General features: G+C 44.0%; 1 protein-coding gene across 1 annotated transcript in view; it reads right to left on the bottom strand.

Moving 5' to 3' along the window:
- Positions 1-19,682, bottom strand: part of LOC101742174 (uncharacterized) — a 31,590-nt gene extending 11,908 nt beyond the window's left edge. The window contains exons 1-7 of the mRNA XM_062669579.1: positions 19,505-19,682; positions 2,800-2,960; positions 2,527-2,658; positions 2,248-2,427; positions 1,599-1,970; positions 490-1,498; positions 282-415 (exon numbers count right to left, since the gene is read on the bottom strand). Of these exons, the coding sequence (XP_062525563.1) occupies positions 282-415; positions 490-1,498; positions 1,599-1,970; positions 2,248-2,427; positions 2,527-2,658; positions 2,800-2,960; positions 19,505-19,535 (2,019 nt within the window). The 5' untranslated portion in view covers positions 19,536-19,682. The remainder of the gene's footprint in view (positions 1-281; positions 416-489; positions 1,499-1,598; positions 1,971-2,247; positions 2,428-2,526; positions 2,659-2,799; positions 2,961-19,504) is intronic.
- Positions 19,683-19,931: the final 249 nt, after the last annotated feature.

Here is a 19,931-nt window from a genome sequence, read left to right as displayed (position 1 = left end):
GAGTTTAGAATAATAGTTTAATATACCTAGTAATTTTCAACAATTAAAAACGCAGTATAGTGTGTCAGTCTACCGCGGACTAAAAGGAATGCAAACTAAGAAGCACGCAAATAATTAGTATTGTATGACAGTGGTATTTTGTGGGTGCCTGTGAAAAGTACACAGTGAAACCTCTATGATTCTAGATTAGTGAACGCCACATCAATGTATTAACTGAGATTTTACCTTTAAAGTCGCTCGAATATTCGTTCTTGGTATGATGTATTTCACTTAATACTTACACCTGTTAGTACGTTTCCATGGACTGATTCTTCTCCCTGTGTGACACTTGCATCTTGCGAGTCTTGCTCAGGAAAACCGTTGATAATTCCTTCAACGAGACTTTCCTGAGAATTTCGGCCGTTGATCTCGTTTCCTTAATTAGCAAAATAACTAGAATATTGAACTTGTCAGGGACCCCCGTTAAATGGTTAAAAATAAATGCTTATGTTTTTATTGTTTCGTGTATGGTGCCTGAAGAGATTTCGGTCCTATCTCTTTTAGCACTTCCCGATTTAAGCAAGTCGGTAGTATGTTTTAAATAAGAATCACTATGATCTGATTGATTAATTCCTTGAACTTGAACATCGTCATCGTCTTCATTATGATCAGAATTATTTTTAAAGTTACCATCATCTGCAATGTGGATATTTTGATCAACCTCACTTTGGATATTTTTATCAACTTCTATATCGTGGGCATCAACCTTTTCATTTTCATCAGTACTTCCGTTTTCTACACTGTGATTTGAACTGTCGCAGTTTTCAATATTACTATTGTGTATCTCGTCGTCATTGGTAGAGTCAACTGAACCACATAGTAAGTGAATTTGTGTGTCCTGTGATGTTTCCTCACCTGTTCCATTTTGGTCATCAGAGTCCCGTGTCAAAGTTTCTGCTTCAAAGTCACTTTCATTATATTTAGTAGGAATATAATTTTCAGTCGCATTCTGGTCTTCATTCTCGTGATTTTGAAATTTTCCACTTCTTATACGGGCTGATTTAGAAGCAGACCTGGGCGTCGAGGAAACATTTTGACTATCCGCATTGTCAGTTTCATTTAATAAGCCACTATCTATTTCTTCTTCTGCTTTAATATTTTCTGTGCTGTTTTCAGAATTGATATTCTTTATAGGATGTTCAGTGCTATCATCTTTTTCATCTTTATTAAGTTCATTTGCATCATCATTATCTTCTTTGTGCTGATCCTCTGCATCACCGTCTGTAGTCCGTTCAACGTTTTCTTCTATGTTTTCAACAACTTTTTCTGTTATTGTATGAATGTCTTGTTTCGCTTGGAGCACCTCTTCTTCATTCAGATCTGCAGTATTTTCTATCGAATCATTCTCTTTCTCTTGATGCTCTGTTGTTTGGTCATCGTCAACGTTGTCAGTTACAGCTTGAGTTTCCTCAGTATTTTGTTCATTGTTTTCTTCAATGTTCTGTTGATCTTCTGTTTCCTAAAATAAGAAAATTAAATTCATGCAAATGTTTCCAAAAAGCAATGCAAATCAAATTTAACAACATGTTGTGAGAAGATATTACGCAGGACATGCTCACATTATTGTTTTCTAACTTCTCTGGCTGGCTATCGGTCTCGTTAACGATTAATTTGTTACCCTCATCAAGTTCAGGTAAATCTTTAATTAATTCATGCGTGCTACTTGTTTTCATGATACCAGCGCGAGTTTCTGTAGTTTCAGATAGAGTATTAGAATTGTTTTTAGATGATAAGTTTTCAGTTGAAGCTTTTAAATTTCTCCTCCTTGACTTTTTATTTAGTTCTGCTATGACGTCATTGTTAAGCAATTTCCAATCCCAAGATGACGGATAAGCACTGGATGCAGTTCTTGGGGCATCGGGCAAAGTTTTAAGTATATTTTTGTCTATTTCTTGTGGTCTATTAATGTAATATCCGGGAGTTTTATTTTTCTGAAATTCATTCCAATATAATTATATTTTTTGTAAATGTAATGTGTTATTTTTAGTTTCTACTAACCTTTCATTTACAGAATTCGTAGTGAAATCAGATATTCAATATACCATCGACTTTGGGAAACAAACCTATTTTACGAGAATGAGGCTATATAACGATGTGATTTGTCATGTTCTCAGCTAGATACGAACTAGTACGATGAACTACTAGCAGCTGAAATATGTAGATAAAAGAAATAACTTGAAATCCTATAAATTCATAGAAAAGTCTTACATTATCCAAAGCTCCTTCATCTGCACCCAGTCCAACAAGAGTGTTGTATGTGTGCTGCTCATCTCTCATGGCCGCAGCATAATGCAACGGAGTTCGACCATCGCTGTCTACATCGTTAATCCCTTGAGGATACCTTTCCGCTATGTATTTTAATATGCTGCTGTGGCCCAAGCCTGCAGCCTAATGGTGTAGATGCGTAATAATTAAAGACGTAATTAAATTAGTAACACTTTACTTTCAACAACGTATTACTTTCAACATGATGTAGCTTTATTTTACCTTGTGCATCACGGTCATATTGTTACCATCGCGACTGGAAAGGATTTGTGGCGGTACTGGGTCACCCGAGTGCTTCATTAGCCCTTCTAAATCGTTTTTAACAACAGCGTTGTGAACATCACGTATTGTGTTCTGAAATGAATTTCCTAAACAATAATAAACTGTGCAAACTTAAGCCGTAATCAAATTGTTAATGCATATCATAATATTTTTTTTTAAATTTATTATGTTTGAGTGCAAAGTCAGTTATCGTGACCATAACTAAAATCAGACCATGATATATGGGACTGCCTCCAAAAAACGTTTGACGATTGGTTGACTGGAGACCTCACTGAGTAGTCTTGTGCCATGACCCTCCCAGACCACGCGTTGTAGCCGCGCCATGTCGCAGTCGTGACACCATATTCGAATGTTATGGCGTTTTATCACCAATCCTGGACAATTAAGGAGCGATTTTTAATAACAAACCCAAAGGCGACATACGAAAATTAAAGCAAAGATTTTAGTTAGTTTCGTAATAAACTGTTTTCATTGCTTGTTTCATTGCAATGTTGCATTTTTTTGTTCTCTATCGTTCCTTTTTATTTAATGCACGATTGTGGGTAGATAAGCTCATGGCTCATCTGTTAAGTAGTTACTGAAGCCCATTGAACAAAAGTATTAATCGTATTGTAGAACGGATATTCTACCCTTGAAAGTAACTGAAACGAGTGACTTCTTCGCAATAGAAATAGGCAGGATGGAGGTACTTACCCGTGCTGCTTTAGAATACGCTAATGCCAGTTGTGTGTTTTAATGTACCTATATATATTTTTTGTTTTTTATTGCTTAGATGGGTGGACGAGCTCAAAGCCCACTTGATGTTAAGTGGTAACTGGAGCCCATAGACATCTACAACGTAAACGCGCCACCCACCTTGAGATATAAGTTCTAAGGTCTCAGTATAGTTACAACGGCTGCCCCACCCTTCAAACAGAAACGCATTGCTGCTTCACGGCAGAAATAGGCAGGGCGGTGGTACCAACCCGTGCGGACTCACAAGAGGTCCTACCACCAGTAAATGGTTTATTATTCAATGTATATGGTTTATTATTCAAGATTATCCTTGGTCGTTGATTGAAATAATTTACAGTGGGAGCTAAGTATGTTTTTAGCAGTAGTAGTACACGATTTATAATATTTTAATGTTAATACCGCTTATAAGGATCGATGAGAAAGTTCAAGACAATTATCCTGGGTTGAATCCATTAACTGTTTTGTAAGGGCCAGTTACGTATCGTTGAATAGTTAATTTCCGTCTTTTATGTTACTAATGATTATGGTTTCCAGTTATGTATTTCTAGTGCCCATTAACATAATATAACAACTATAATTTCATTTTAATTTTTCAGAAAGCATTTTTTGTAATTGTATTATTATCATTTATGATATTTATTTTTTTATATTTATATTTATATATTTTTTGCAACTTGCAACAAAATTCGGTATTTAGACAGAACATAGAGACCGAAGATCCCTCTTACTAAGCTATATCTGTCCAGTAAATGTCGCAGCAAAACATCAAACACTTAAGATGAGTCTAGGTAGAATCTTAAAGCTTCACATCTTAGCGACACTGCTATCGTCACGTGCTTTCTTATCAATTGGACAGCATAGATCAGAACAATTCGGGTAAAATTAACAAAGTTAAACCAATGCCTAGTTAGGTAGGTCATGCACGGGCAAAGAATGTCGCCCCAAAGTCCCCGAAATCACACAATCGTGTCAATCAACCAATGTGGTTGGAGTTCTTCGGAAATCCAATAACCACTAAGTTGAATAAAAAAATGAATAAAGTCTTGAGACATGAGGTCGAAATTTCAATAGGATTATTTGTATCGACCGTCCATACCTTGAAACTAGAAGGAATTACTCCTATTATCTGATTAATTAGGTCTGTATTATTGCTGTGCAGTATATTAATATAATATCGGGTCATAATTTTATATCCGTACTTAATAAACTCTTTCACGATTTGCAACAAAAGAAAATTTATGATTGATTTTCTCTTTTAGAATGATATCAAAAACTCAAACCTACATATCATAAACGTAATACTAGACTAGACGCGTAAATGTGTGTTTAAATCGAAATAATATATAATAACAAGCTATAACCGTCATTCACCCCAATTTAAGTAATTAAATGTTAGACATAGCATCGTTTTCATTATAGTTTTCAGTATATTAAATTGACACATGTGATTGTTACAGATATAGTTGTATAAGCAATGCTAGCAAAGTGTCAACCCTTTTTTATTGGGCAGGGGCCCAACGTCGTACGAGATGTCCTTGCCCAGGGAGCTCGCAGGGTATGTGGGACTTGACGATCTGCAGAGTCTAGTGCTTATGGATGATTTAGGGCCCTACCCCAAAACGACTCCCTTTGCACTCTCACCCAACGTCCTATCTCCACCCGGGGTCATAACCCGGGCAGAGTAGGTGGGTTCCCGCGGTCAACACTGCCACCAGATTCGCGGAGCAGACATCTTGAGCAACCATCGGAAATACGACTAAAGTTTACGTTACTTTAAATAAATTAAATGTACCTACATAATAGTATGTATGTATCGTCAGCCGTTTCAAATCTGGGATCAAGTGCGGTCTCTTGCGACGCAATACTGCTTGGACCGTGAATACAATAAAAATTTAAATTGTGTTAATTATTTGTCGGCGATTTTTAACATCGCGCAGACATGAACATATCATCCATGTATCTAAATTTACATGCCTTTTAGAACTGCTGTTTTTACGGATAATTTCTATGCGGGTTCTTAACAGTACTTAACAGATACGGGAAATGTAACCATATTTTACACACAGTAACAGAGTTAGAAAACAAAGTGTTATTTTCCATTTATTTTTTTTCTAATCAGTTCTTTGAATACATAAGATTGTGCCCCTATAAGTTAATGCCCTTTATGTATGTGAAAAGTCTTACGTAGTAGTTACCTTTATAAAGACTTGATTAAAAAGTAAAAAATAAATTATAGTTAAAAAACTCATTAGGGACTTTGAAAGAAGGTAATATCATTGTGTTCAGTTTTAGTTCTGGCGTGTTACCGATCAACCCCATTGATTTCCATCAATCGATTTGGGTGGTGAAGGGCTGTCAGTAGATTGGTAATTGAATATCGAATGCCCTCGATTCCAGATACACGGAGTTTTCGTTTGGCTTAATTAAGTTTCACATTTTCATTTGGTGTTACATTTACGACAACCATGTGCCGGAAACGTTGCTGCCTACTGAAAATAATTAAATTATTATACATATTTTTTTTATTTATTCAGCTTTTCTTCCTAGATTTCAAAAATAGCTTGTGACAAACAAGACATATTGTTTCGGCTTAGAATCGCCGTTGGAGTAAATATGTTCCTACATTATCTTGTGGCCGTTTATATCTTCTTGACTGTCAGTCTGGCCATCTAGGAAGTGTTTGGGTATCTACGATAAAAAAGGAAAGAATCTTAGCTTGGATAGTGATTAATGGAGATGTTAATTTTGCACTCGACCATGATCGAAGACCTTGCCGTTCGATTTGACAATTGCTTATAAAATTTAAAAATAAGTTAAAGATAACGAGCATCGCTAAGGTTAACTATGTATAGTTACATGTGTATTCAAATTTTGTCATTCTATACGCTTTAAGTATTGACATGTTTTAATATTTAATTACTTTGCGGTCGATCGATATTGTACACCTGCTCGTGGTTATCCTCGACCTATAATAACGTGTCCTTCAATGTTATCTATATACTAAGATCGGTTTAGGTAGAGACCTAGAGAATTGTTATCGTTAAGAGAATTAATCTATATTTCACCCCATAGATGGTGATATCTACCAATATCGAATCATGCTGTAGAGATGTTGCAGAAACATATACAATCAATGAATATATAATCAAACACGTAAGTGCTAATCTTGTTATCAGTACCACTACCAGAAAGCTGTTGACCGTTAAATAATTAAGTTCCAGATTCAAAATCTCATATTTCGTTTGATAAAGATCTGCTTAGAAAGTTTGAGAAACATCATGGAATCGCTAAGATGATGAAGCTCGTGGAATGTATATGACATAATATTTTGACACAAATAATTACCTCCATAATGTTGTTTTATTCTAAATATAAAATGGATGATGCAACAGAAATCAAATTAATTTTAAATTAATTAACTTAATTACCTCTAATTCCTGAAGTTAGCAGTAAGCTCGCATTCATTTTACATGAATGGTTCTAAGTAGAATTACAAATTATTTTTTATAAAAAATCTAAATTGTCTAAAAGAAAATTTATTCACAAATACATGAAATCAAAATCTGTCTACACATAGGTGTATATATGTACATAATTTAGTCTGGTATTATGACTTTAATTTTTCAACTTAACGCACTCTTGGCATAAGAATAATATTTTATTTCTGACACGAAGAAATGCTTTTCAAATTAAGATTCTTATGTAAGTAAGTTGGTTTGTGAACGTAAAGTTTTAAAATGCATAAAACTTAAGTGCACATGCAAAAATACAATACATAAAAAATCAATTAAAATATAAATGAAATGTTCGATTATCGGGTTCAAGACGCAAAATAAGGAATCTTTAATAAAGACAGTGAACTAAAAGGGTAAATCAACAAGTTTGCGTGTTGACTGGTAAGTTTGAAACGAGATTAGCATAATAATAACCAATGGAACAGGCCGAAAACAAATCCGATCCATGCGATAAGTATCATTACCGAATTTCCAAGTGTTACTGTGAAGATAAGGATTTTATGCCATCTGTTTTTTAGTCGTTGATGAAAATTGTAAAATGACAATTTTCATTACAGACCTAGTGACCTAGTCTAGCTTCTTCTACACGTACATATCGTCTTCTCGCATTAAAACTGTATAATCTCAAAACTTACTAAATTTTACAGGAGAGTGTTTTAAAGGTTTAAAATATGCTATTTTTAATATTAATCATCCTTACAACATTTATTTTTTTGTTTTTACCAGTTACATTATATGTCTTTTAAAGTAAGATAAAATTATGTATTAAATTTGTTAATAGTAGTCAAAATATAGGTAAACTAAAAAAAATCTAAAACAAAACTACGCTGTTTTGACAGTATTTAAGAGAAGAATAGTGGTGATACCAAATGATTCCGCATATTAACTCAATTTCGAATATTTTTGGGAATTTTACTTAATACACTACACTTTTAATGCGAAAAGACGATATGTACAAAAATGTATCAATTTATCTTTATTAATTAAAATGAATGCTTATATTTGTCTTCTATTCATTTCCAATACGGTTGTGATGAGCCTTAGTACGGTTGTTATTATTGCTCCAGAAAGGTTTCTGATTTAGTGCTATCTTACGAGAGCCCGCCAGTAGCTCCAAAGAAGCGATGCTTTTCAGACAATTAGCGATATTCACAGCGAAGTGGTTATCTTATGAACAGTTAAATTAGGCTAAGATATAACTTCAATTCGATAAAGCTCACGTGTCAATAATTTTATGTTTATTAAATGACTAGCTGTGCCCGTCCGCTTCGCTGGGCATTTAAAATTAACATTATTGTTTTTCTCCTCCACAAAGATTCTCATCATTAACGCCCCCGCAACTGATGTAGGGAGTCCAACACTCATATAAATATTAGCCTATCCATTAAGTACATGTATTTTCTATATGGACACCAAGTTTCAAGTCAATCGGATGCATGGTTTAGCAGTTATAACGGAACATCCGTAAAAACCAACCCAAATGAATTGGTCAATGATCTACAAAGTCTGACACTTATGTAATTCGATTAAGCTGATATTAATTATTTAATTACCTAAGATTGATTATTTAAAGAAAAGCTCGGGTCGTAAAATTTTACGCATTTTTTTCTCGAAGGCTATAAAGCTGTAGCGTCATCGCCGGCGAGTTAAGAATAAACCGTTCGTTATGGCAGGGCGGGGCGTCAGAAATAGAAAGGCTTCCATGAAATAAATATTCATGACCACGCAATACCGAAGTCGAATGAAAGCCAAGCCTTTATCATCACGCTAATGAAATTCAAGGTCTTTTAATCAGAGTGGACAATTGCGGGGTAAGTCAGTTAACAGCTACGGCAGGAGAAAGTTCAAGTATAATGTATGGTCGAAGCTAAATCTATTTAGAGAGGAATCTTAACTTAACATCATTTTTAATATTTAATAAATTTAACATTAAACTAAAATCCATTCTATCTATATCAATATTTCCGAATGGTTTATTTTTGTATTAAATAAAAGGATTGTTGTTACGATATTAATTACGGGGTGACGACCCATTTTCCGCGTTAGAACGAATAAATTCATGAAAAAGTTGTGTTAAGTACACCCTGATACAGTAAAAGTACCTTCAATTAAAGGTACTCGGTCATTTGCTGCGGCGGAAAATTTTCGTAAAATTAAGAAAGCACCAGTTATATTGCATTTTAGAATAAACTATACATTATTTGAATATTTGTCTTTCAAGGTTCAATTTTATATTAAACACTTAACTCAAAATACTGGATTGTCTTACGTGCTAGTCTTATTTAAGTGCCGGCATTTAAAAAGTGAAGCAGTTAAAAACTCAGCGTAAATAAAGCTGTATGTTCAGATTCTGAAGTTTAAGCCAGGAAAATTGAATGAATTCGAAAATCGATTTTAGGAAAAGAGTTTGTGTTTTATTATTCTTATAACGGAAGGTACCCTATTAAGCCAGCAAGTATATATGTATTGGCATTAGTTTGTGTAATTAATAGCTAGCCATCCACTTCAAGATTTTTTATAGGTGTAATTAATAATATCGAACTACTACGTAAATTATTTCGTAGAGATAATAATTACGAAATATTGAAGTAAGTAATGCAAGAAAACAAAATTAAGAAAGGTATATAATAAAATACTTGACATGATAGAACTTTTTACTTGTATCATTCTAGTTACATACGACTTTAAAAATAAAAGCTTTTTAGAGGCTACCCATTAGACTATAAAATATAATTGCTGCATTAAGTGATATCATTCGGTCAACACGGATCACAATTGTACAACTATTGTATGACACGTTGATTATTACACAAACACGTCAACCAATGGTGAACTGTCATGGTTGTAACTTCTAGAAAAATCGATAGCTTTTTGTATACTTTAACGAATCGATATTGTGTCATTATAGTTTCAAATCTCGTTAACTATATTTTGAGGGCGTTTATGAAACTAGTAATATGTATAAGTTTTGCATTATTTAATTTGTGATATATTAGAATGAAGTATTTCTCGGAGTATTTTAACATGCTTCAGAATGTTTGACTGAATACTTTAATGAAAAATTTTTGTATTCCATAAAAATAAGAACTTTATCTTAATCAGATTTACAGACAATGATTTAAATTAATTTGTATTTTAGTTAACATATTTTTAAGATTTAATGAAGTATTTTAACATGCTTCAGAATGTTTGACTGAATACTTGAATGAAAAATTTTTGTATTCCATAAAAATAAGAATGTTATCATGATCAGATTTACAGACAATGATTTAAATTAATTTGTATTTTATTAACATATTTTTAAGATTTAATCTCGCGTTTATTATGGTTATTATATTATTTCCGACATTTCGAATACCTTACAATTTTCGTGGTCACGTCAGTCATGACTGATGACTGACTGGCCAGATAGGTGAAGTTATATAATTATTATTTAGGGACTATACACCTGTAAAATACGTACGTAGTAGCTGTACAGTAGTTACATATTCGTCTAGCAGAATCTTACAAAGGTGTAAAACCCGCTTGATGGATGTATTTAAAATATCAAATATTCGTTTTTTTTGCCGCCGTTATTCGACGTTTGCATACCCTTACAAATATACCCTTACCCTTATAAATATACTATACCTTACAAAGCGTCCTATACAGAATAACCTTTTTTTATTTGAGGCTGACAGGCATATGGCCCATCTGGTAAGTCGGCGCTTATGGACCTTAACAATGCCAGGGGTACCTCTCCCCACCGAACGTGGTCTCGCCTTGTCGCGGCGGTGGGGCTTAAGCGTGCACCCCGATACCGTGGAGCAGCGTTGTCTGCACAGGGGTGCCGTGAACAAAGAAGACTGCACACAGCGTTCCCTTTTCCCACCTTTGCTGGACAAAGGGTGCGTGAAGCGGGAGAGGGCTCCCTTCTGGAGACCTCTTGGATGCTAGGCCATGTCCCCGGCAGCCCTTTGGTTGTTAAAGGGGAAGGCCCTCCAGAGGAGGGTACCGGCACGCCGGCGTGGTCACGCCGTGGTCAGACGTGTGGGTCTGTCAGTAATGGTAGACCCCACGTGGATGAGAAGTGAACCGGAGGGCACTCCCTTCCGGTCGCTGGTTGCCATGTCCCCGGCTGCCTCTTGGCAGCTAAAGGGGAAGGCCCTCCAGAGGGGGGTACCGGTTTACCGGCGTGGCTTCGAAGAAGCATACCGTAATCCCTACCGAGTAGGGGACGGGGGTCGCTGCCTAGCAGGGGCCGCGAGGATGCGAACCTCTATAAAAAATGCCCTAATCCTAAGCCTGTGACGTGCCCGGTGATGGGATGAGTGGCTGGAGGGAGTCCAGTCGTGAGGGCCGTCCCAGGGGACCGACCCCTGGTTAAATATCAAAGGAAAAAATTAATGATGGCAAAGTTTGTAAAAAATTTACCCCAGGAGGGTACCACCTTAGGTGGAGAATCCCTCCGTGCTTCCACCTTGGTGGAAGCATGCAGCCCCGCGTATTCTGGGGGGGGCAAAGCTTGCCATGACGAAGGGGGCTGTATGACGGGCAGCGGAAAACCCGTCGAACAGAGACACGCCAGCGCTGACTTGACGCACTCTGGGCTCGTCAGTGACAGCGAGGCGGCTGGCTCGAAAGAGACAACCGCCAAAAAGATAAGGCGGAAAAGGAAGACCCAGCGAGTTTCCTCACGCGAGGGGGGAGGGGAGCCAACGTCATCCTCTGGCGCAGATGCCCCGCCGGAGAAGGTACTGGTAGTCTCCGATGCGGCCTCTGCTGCGGAGGAGATGCCACCCCCGAAAGGAAGACCCGCCCGGAGGAGGGGCGCACCGTCACCGGCGCAGTCATCGGCGTCGATGTCTGTCGCCTCACTGGACGGGCGAACGACAGAGGAGGAAGAAGGCGGCCTTCAGGACCCTGCCTTGGTCATAGACAGGGCCATGAGGACCGTCAAATCATATGCGGCCAACGGCACTAAGACCAAAGCCGCTGGCCGTAAACTGCGAGAGGTGGTCTCGCAGGTCTCGAAGGTTCTGCCTTCGGTTGCTTCCGCCAATGACCAGGTGGTACAGCTGATGGCGGAAAATTCGAGGCTTCGAGTACTACTTCAAGCCCAACAGCAGCCTGATGATGAGGCTGCTGCTTCGAAGAGGACAGCGACAGCGACGGCGTCACCTGCGGTACCCCGGGCCACTGGGTTGCGGACTCCTCCGGCTCCTGTACCGATTGCGACGTCGTGTATCACTGGGGCCCCTCGGAGCCGCCGTTCCCCAGCGCTGACTGGCGACAGTTGGCCTGTGCTGCCACCACCGCGCGCGGCAGAGCAGCGTCCACGTCTCCCATCGCCGCGCACTAGGGAGATGACCGCTACCAAGAGGCAGCAGGCACTCGTGGGGCCACGGGAGCTGGCTGGAAACTTCAGCCTGGACGAGGTCATCACTCGCACCGTCCAGGTTGTATTGGAAAGGCTGGACGGCAGGCTGGCGGCCCTCGAGGCGCAACTCATTGCCCCGGCTGACGCACGGCGACCGGCACATGCAGCAGTGTTGGGTGCTCCAGCCGCCCACCCCGCCCCCGTACGGACTCCAGCCACTAGGTTGGGCCCGGGACGGGATAGAACAAAGCGGGGGGGCGGCGCCAACGCGAAACGCCCATCGCAAGCACCCCAGCCCCGTCCGCTGCCTCCGCCCCCATCCAACATGGACGAGGGGTGGAACGTGGTGGCCCGGCGGGGTGCCAAGAAGGTCCCACTGGCAGCTCCACAAGTGGGTGAAGCGCCGGCGGCCACGGCGGCTCAGGCTGCTCCCCAACAGGGTCGAGCGCCTGTAGCCGCCAAAAAGAAAAACAAGAAAACAAAGAAGCCACCGCGCGCGCCGCGGTCGGCGGCAGTGGTCCTAACGCTGCTGCCGGCTGCCAAAGCCAAGGGCATGACATACGGAGATGTCATTGCTCGGGCGCGCGCGGCAGTCGATCTGAATGAGATCGGGGCGGGGGAGGGTCTCCGCTCTAGGCAGACAGCCAATGGGGCCAAACTGCTAGAGTGTTCCGGTGCCGATAGTCCCGGCATCGCAGAGCGTCTGGCCGCAAGGCTCCGCGCGGTCCTGCCTGAAGAGGAGGTGCGGGTGCATAGGCCGGTCAAGATGGCCGAATTGAAAGTGACCGGCCTGGACGAATGCACCACCAGGGATGAGGTGGTGGCGGCCGTCGCTTCCCAAGGCAACTGTGCCCTGCAGAATATAACCGTAGGCGAGCTGCGTCCCGGTTATAGCGGGGCCAGCTCCGTGTGGGTACGTTGCCCGGTGGAGGCGGCCGTCGCCCTGGCTGCTCCTCCGCCCGGGAGACCTTTGGGGGATCCGGGTAGGTTGCGCGTGGGCTGGATAGCAGCCCACGTGCGCCTGCTAGAACCACGCGCCTGGCGGTGCCTAAAGTGCTTCAGCACTGGGCACTGCCTCGCCAGGTGCGTAAGTGCGGTTGACCGCAGCGGACTGTGTTTCCGCTGTGGTCAGCCTGGACACAAGGCGGCCGTGTGCTCGGCTGCGCCGCATTGCTTATTGTGTGCGGCGGCCGGACGCAGGGCTGACCACCGGACCGGGGGCAAGGCATGCCCCCCAGCCGGCAAAAACGCAATCAGAAATTGGCGCCGCCAAGCTAAGCGGCGCCAAAAGAAGCTGTCGGCCGGGGGAGCACCGGCCGGCACTTTGGCCCCCGCTGAGGCGTTCGCGCCCGATAGCGGGGACAATGGAGTAAGGGAGGGGGCGATGGATGTGGTCCAGTCTTAATGGATCACACCTATCGCTTCCTCCAAGGAAACTTGAACCACTCCGCCGGAGCTCAGGACATGCTGCTCCAGACTATGGCGGAGTGGTCAATTGACGTGGCTGTGGTCGCCGAGCCGTACTTCGTTCCCCCAGCAGACGACTGCTGGTTTGGGGACGTTGATGGCTTGGCGGCCATACATATAAGAAGATCCGCGATGATTCCCCCCCTGGCGATGGTGACCAGGGGTCCCGGGATCGTCGCGGTACAATTAGAAAATACCGTCGTGATCGGGGTGTACTTCTCTCCGAATCGGCCTACCGTCGAGTTCGAGCGGTTCCTGGACGGGCTAGAGGTGATCGCTCGTCACCTCTCTCCCCGTTCCGTGATACTGGCGGGGGACTTCAATGCGAAGTCTGTCTCTTGGGGTTCCCCATCTACGGACGCTCGTGGTAGGCTGTTGGAGGAGTGGGCGGTCGCGGCCGATCTCTGTATCGTTAACAGGGGCTCAGTCGCGACATGCGTGCGGTGGACAGGAGAGTCTATTGTGGACTTGACGTTCGCGAGCTCGTCCGTCGCACAGCGCATCCTCGGCTGGGGCGTGGTGGTGGGGGCGGAATCGTTGTCAGATCACCGGTATATCCGGTTCGATCTTTCCGCTCCCACGCCAACACCAGCCGCAGGCGCTCGCGGGGTTAACCCCCCGCGGAGTGCATCCCGGTCATTCCCTAGGTGGGCATTGAAGCTCCTGAAGAAGGAGCTCCTGGTGGAGGCCTCTATGGTGGCGGCGTGGACGCCCACGCGCCCACACCCTTTCGACGTGGAGGCCGAGGCCGAATGGTTCCGCGGCGCGATGCACCGCATATGCGATGCCTCGATGCCCCGGGTCGGCTCTCGGCATTGCGGACGGCGGCAGTCTCCCTGGTGGTCGCCTGAAATTGCGAGACTGCGCGCGGTCTCCATTCGGGCGAGCCGCCAATGCGCTAGACACCGCCGTCGCCGCCACCTGCGGCGCGACGACCCCGTCGCGTTTGCGGAGGAGGAAACCCGGCTGCACGGCGAATATCGCGCTGCGAAGGACGCCCTGCGGCTGGCCATCAGGCGGGCCAAGGAGCAGAACATGGAGAGACTCTTGGAGGCGCTCGAAGCGGATCCATGGGGGAGCCCGTACAGGTTAGTGCGCGGCAAGCTGCGCCCGTGGGCCCCCCCTATGACTGAGCGACTCCAGCCTCAACAGCTGCGGGACATCGTTTCGGCGTTGTTCCCGCAGGAGCGGGAGGGTTTTGTTCCCCCCGCTATGGGTGAGCCGTCGGACGCCATCGACGGTGAAGCCCCTGCTGAGGTGCCCCGTATTACTGGGGCAGAGCTCCGTGTGGCGGTTGTAAGGATGACTGCAAAGGACACGGCCCCCGGCCCGGACGGAGTCCATGGCCGGGTGCTGGCCTTGGCCCTCGATGCCCTAGGGGACCGGCTCCTGGAGCTATTTAATAGTTGCCTGGAGTCGGGACGGTTCCCGTTGCTCTGGCGGACGGGCAGACTTGTGTTGTTGCGGAAGGAGGGGCGCCCGGTGGATACAGCCGCCGGGTATCGTCCTATCGTACTGCTGGACGAGGCGGGAAAATTGCTGGAGCGTATTCTGGCTGCCCGCATCGTTCAGCACCTGGTCGGGGTTGGACCTGACCTGTCGGCGGAGCAGTTCGGCTTCCGGGAGGGCCGTTCGACCGTGGATGCAATACTTCGGGTGCGGGCCCTCTCGGACGAGGCTGTCTCACGGGGTGGGGTGGCGCTGGCGGTGTCTCTTGACATCGCCAACGCATTTAACACCCTGCCCTGGTCCGTGATAGGGGGGGCACTGGAGAGGCATGGAGTGCCCCTCTACCTCCGCCGGCTGGTTGGCTCCTATTTGGAGGCCAGGTCGGTCGAATGTACCGGGTACGGTGGGACCCTTCACCGTTTTCCGGTCGTGCGGGGTGTTCCGCAGGGGTCGGTTCTCGGACCCCTCTTGTGGAACATCGGGTACGACTGGGTGCTGAGGGGTGCCCTCCTCCCGGGCCTCCGCGTTATTTGTTACGCGGACGACACGTTGGTCGTGGCCCGGGGGGATGATTATAGAGAGTCTGCCCGTCTCGCCACAGCGGGGGTGGCCCTCGTTGTCGGGAGGATAAGGAGACTGGGCCTCGACGTGGCGCTCAGTAAATCCGAGGCCTTGTGGTTTCACGGGCCACGGAGAGCGCCACCTGTCGACGCCCACATCGTGGTTGGAGGCGTCCGAATAGGGGTCGGGGTGCAGTTGAGGTACCTCGGCCTCGTGTTGGACAGCCGGTGGGCTTTTCGTGCTCACTTTGCGGAGCTGGTCCCCCGATTGATGAGGACAGCCGGTTCTTTGAGCCGACTGCTCCCGAATATCGGGGGGCCGGATCAGGCTGTGCGCCGCCTCTACGCAGGGGTGGTGCGATCGATGGCCCTGTACGGTGCGCCTGTATGGGCTGAGCCACGCAACCGGGCCGCTATGGCTCGGTTCCTGCGCCGGCCGCAGCGCACCGTTGCTATCAGGGTCATCCGTGGATATCGCACCGTCTCCTTCGAGGCGGCGTGTGTGTTGGCGGGGACGCCGCCATGGGAGCTGGAGGCGGAGTCGCTCGCTGCCGACTATCGGTGGCGCAGCGAGCTTCGTGCTCTGGGCGTGGTGCGTCCCTCCAAAAGTGAGCTGCGGGCGCGGAAGGCCCATTCTCGGCGGTCCGTGCTCGAATCGTGGTCGAGGCGGTTGGCCAACCCCACGTGGGGTCTACGGACCGTTGAGGCGGTTTACCCAGTCTTTGATGACTGGGTGAATCGTGGCCGAGGACGCCTCACCTTCCGTCTGGTGCAGGTGCTGACTGGGCACGGATGCTTCGGAAAGTATCTGCACCGGATAGGAGCTGAGCCGACGACGAGGTGCCACCATTGTGGACACGACCTGGACACGGCGGAGCATACGCTCGCTGTCTGCCCCGCTTGGGAGGTGCAGCGCCGTGTCCTGGTCGCAAAGATAGGACCGGACTTGTCGCTGCCTGGCGTCGTGGCGTCGATGCTTGGCGGTGACGAGTCCTGGAAGGCTATGCTCGACTTCTGCGAGTGCACCATCTCGCAGAAGGAGGCGGCGGGGCGAGTGAGGCAAAGCTCTCCTCACTACGCAGAAACCCGCCGCCGCCGAGCAGGGGGTCGGGACCGGGGTCTCGTCCGTAACCCGGCCCCCTAAGAGCTTCGGGCTCCACCCGCTTTGTGCGGGGAGGAGCTTAGGCGTGGGGCGGCGTGGTAGGTCGCGTTCCCCCGACCGCTCCGGGGGAAGGTGTAGCGCGGCGCTATCAATCGGGCTCTTGGCCCGTCGACCGAGGGAACCGGCGGTCATGTTGCTGGCGGCCGCCGGTCCGGCGTCTGGGGGACGGCGGGATGGATGTAATGTGCTCTGCGTAAACCCTGTCCCGCCGTCTCAATAACTCCGACTGGGTTCCCACCCGGTCCGGGGTAGGGCGCCGGCTGTGAGCGGCAGGAGTTTTTAGTGAGGTTCGACTCCCACATACCCCACCTGCCGTGCGGGTGGGGATCCGGCGATTTTCTCCTGTGGAAAAAAAAAAAAAAAAAAAAAAAAAAAGGGGTACCTCTGCCAAACCACTGTCTACCACTAAAGATCGCTGATTGCTATATTTAATGACTAGCGACCCGCCCTCGCTTCGCTTCGGAAACATTAAAACACACATGAAACCAAAAAATAATAATTAAAAAAAGTAGCCTATGTTCATCAGGGACAATGTCGGCTTCTAATGGAAAAATAATTTTTCAAATCGGTCCAGTAGTTTCGGAGCCTATTCGAAACAAACAAACAAACAAACAAATCTTTCCTCTTTATAATATTAAGTATAGATTACTGTGTGGGTTGAGTTATGTTAAGTTATTTTGATTTGACTTTTTGTTAATAAAAAATTATACATACAATAAATAAAATATATACCGTTTAAAATAAAATAAAAAAAAGTATAGATTAAATTTCGTATTGAAAATCACCCTGACTGGTGTTTTTCAACTATGGAAGCAGGCGTCGACAAATTATTAAATTATATTTAGATTTAAAATATTTGTTAAAAATCATCTTTGAGGACTACGTTAATAAAGTATTGAAGGAAATTAATTAAGACCGTCTTTAAAATTGACGAAGAACTAATGGAGATGAAGCCACATTCTCATTTATTTTATCATCATATCACTGGTTAATAGAGATTAGTTCACCAGTAATACTTGGGTATATCCTAATTCTCTTACTGTATTCCTTATTCTCTCTCTGTTTTCAGTACGAAGTTTTCTTTCATGTGCATTGAAGTTCCGATATGAAATCGTCCTCTTTGGTAATTATTATATTTTTTATTGCCCTTGTAGGCAGACGAGCATACGGCCCACCTGATGGTGAGTGGTTACCGTCGCCCATGGACTTCAGCAATGCCAGGGGCAGAGCCAAGCCGCTAACTCCTATGAGTTAAGATATGTTTTTTTTTCAAGAGAATATTGCACAATGGATACTTAGTGGCGCGAACATTCTTGAATTGTGAAAATGCCTAACTTATGAAAATCTTTTATTTCGAGTACGCAAGTATCGAACTGAATCGGCTTTGAACTTCGTGAATAAATAATAATAAAGCTCGTAGTACATATCATTTTCTACAATTTTCCTTTATCTATGTTGAAGTAAACGATGTAAGTACATCATTACGTATCATCACGATAGATTATTACGTATTTTCCATTTCAGCATTTAAATTATTCAAATATTTTTGGGATCAATGATACGTGGTATTTGTTTTTGAATTTTATTCATTGAAAAGATGCATAGAAGTACCATTATTTGCTTTCATTTTACATTACATTTCTTCATGAATTTAACTTTAAAGTTAAGTTTTCTTTTTAGAAAACAACATACAAAACTATTCGATTCGTGTAATAACTAAAATATTTGTATTATTTCCCGTGTGGGCAGACGCGCATACGGCCCATCTGATGGTGAGAGGTTACCGTCGCTCATGGACTTCAACAATGCCAGGGGCAGAGCAAAGCCGCTGCCTACCGTTAAGTACTCTCCACAAGCCTCGTCTGAAGAACTCGTTGTACGGGTTTGTTGGTATATCCATATATATGTATATTTTTTTGTTGGTATAGCATAGACCAACAAAAAGGCAAAAATGCATTATTTCCACATAATCTGCCTCTCACACGTGCTATAAATCATATATCAATATAAATGAATCTATCATGTAGATTTCACAGAATCTCGCTTTATTGTAAAACAACAAAATCATCGACTTAATAGAAATTTCAATAAATATAATTTAAACGATTTTTTTTTCAATATTGAGGTGCCTTTATTTTTGTAGTAATTTAATATTACTTAAGTATCCTTTGATTAGAGATGAAGATGGCCTTTAAAATCTTCATAGCTACTTGATGACCAATGGTTCCACACTGAATAAGTTTTCGAATATTGCAGTGGTAGTCAGGTGAACCATGTTCCTGGCTATTTTCATGCCGGTCATTAAGTCCAGTTTGAAAAAAGCGACAGCCATTGTGCAATAAAATGAGATTTCGAACTCATATCTCACTGTGTGGAGAAGCATTATCGTTGTGATATCTCGGGTAACCACTTACCAGGAGTACCTGCCGTGAGCGCATTCATGTATGTATTGTAATAAAAACAAAACTTAATTGTGTTTCTGCCAAGTGTATTATTGTAGTTCAATTATAGCAATCAATTAGAGGATTTTTTTTTAAACTTACATCTTCTATTTATTTTTGTAGATCTTTATTTTTTGCATATAATTATTTTAAAGATTACCTCAAAAAAAGAGACCTTAAAATACGAAAATAGAATAATATTTAAAAATCGAAAACTTATGCGGACTGACCTGGTGGATTCTTTGCGGTTTCCCGCGCCATGTCGTCCACGGTGGGCAGCGTGAGTAGAGTGCGGGCTCCGCGGTAAGCAGCGGGCGTGCGACCAGCCGCGTCCCTCGCGCCCCGCGCCGCCCCCGCGCCCTCTAGGAGCGCCGCCGCTCCTGCCTCGTCACGACACACCGCCACGTAGTGCAGTGGTGTACGACCTTCCTAATAACAACACCTACAATTTTTTTTTTATTGCTTCGATGGTTGGACGAGCTCACAGCCCACCTGGTGTTCAGTGGTTACTGGAGTCCATAGACATAAACAACGTAAATGCGCCACCCACCTTGAGAATAAGTTCTAAGGTCTCAAGTATAGTTACAATTTATATTTATAGTATAGTTATAATTTAAGAAAACCTACAATTTAAAAAAACCAAGAAAAGTACCAGCC

Source organism: Bombyx mori, chromosome 8, assembly GCF_030269925.1.
Source record: "Bombyx mori chromosome 8, ASM3026992v2".
In the NCBI taxonomy this organism is placed as follows: domain Eukaryota; kingdom Metazoa; phylum Arthropoda; class Insecta; order Lepidoptera; family Bombycidae; genus Bombyx; species Bombyx mori.
This window is presented reverse-complemented; position numbering and strand designations above follow the sequence as displayed.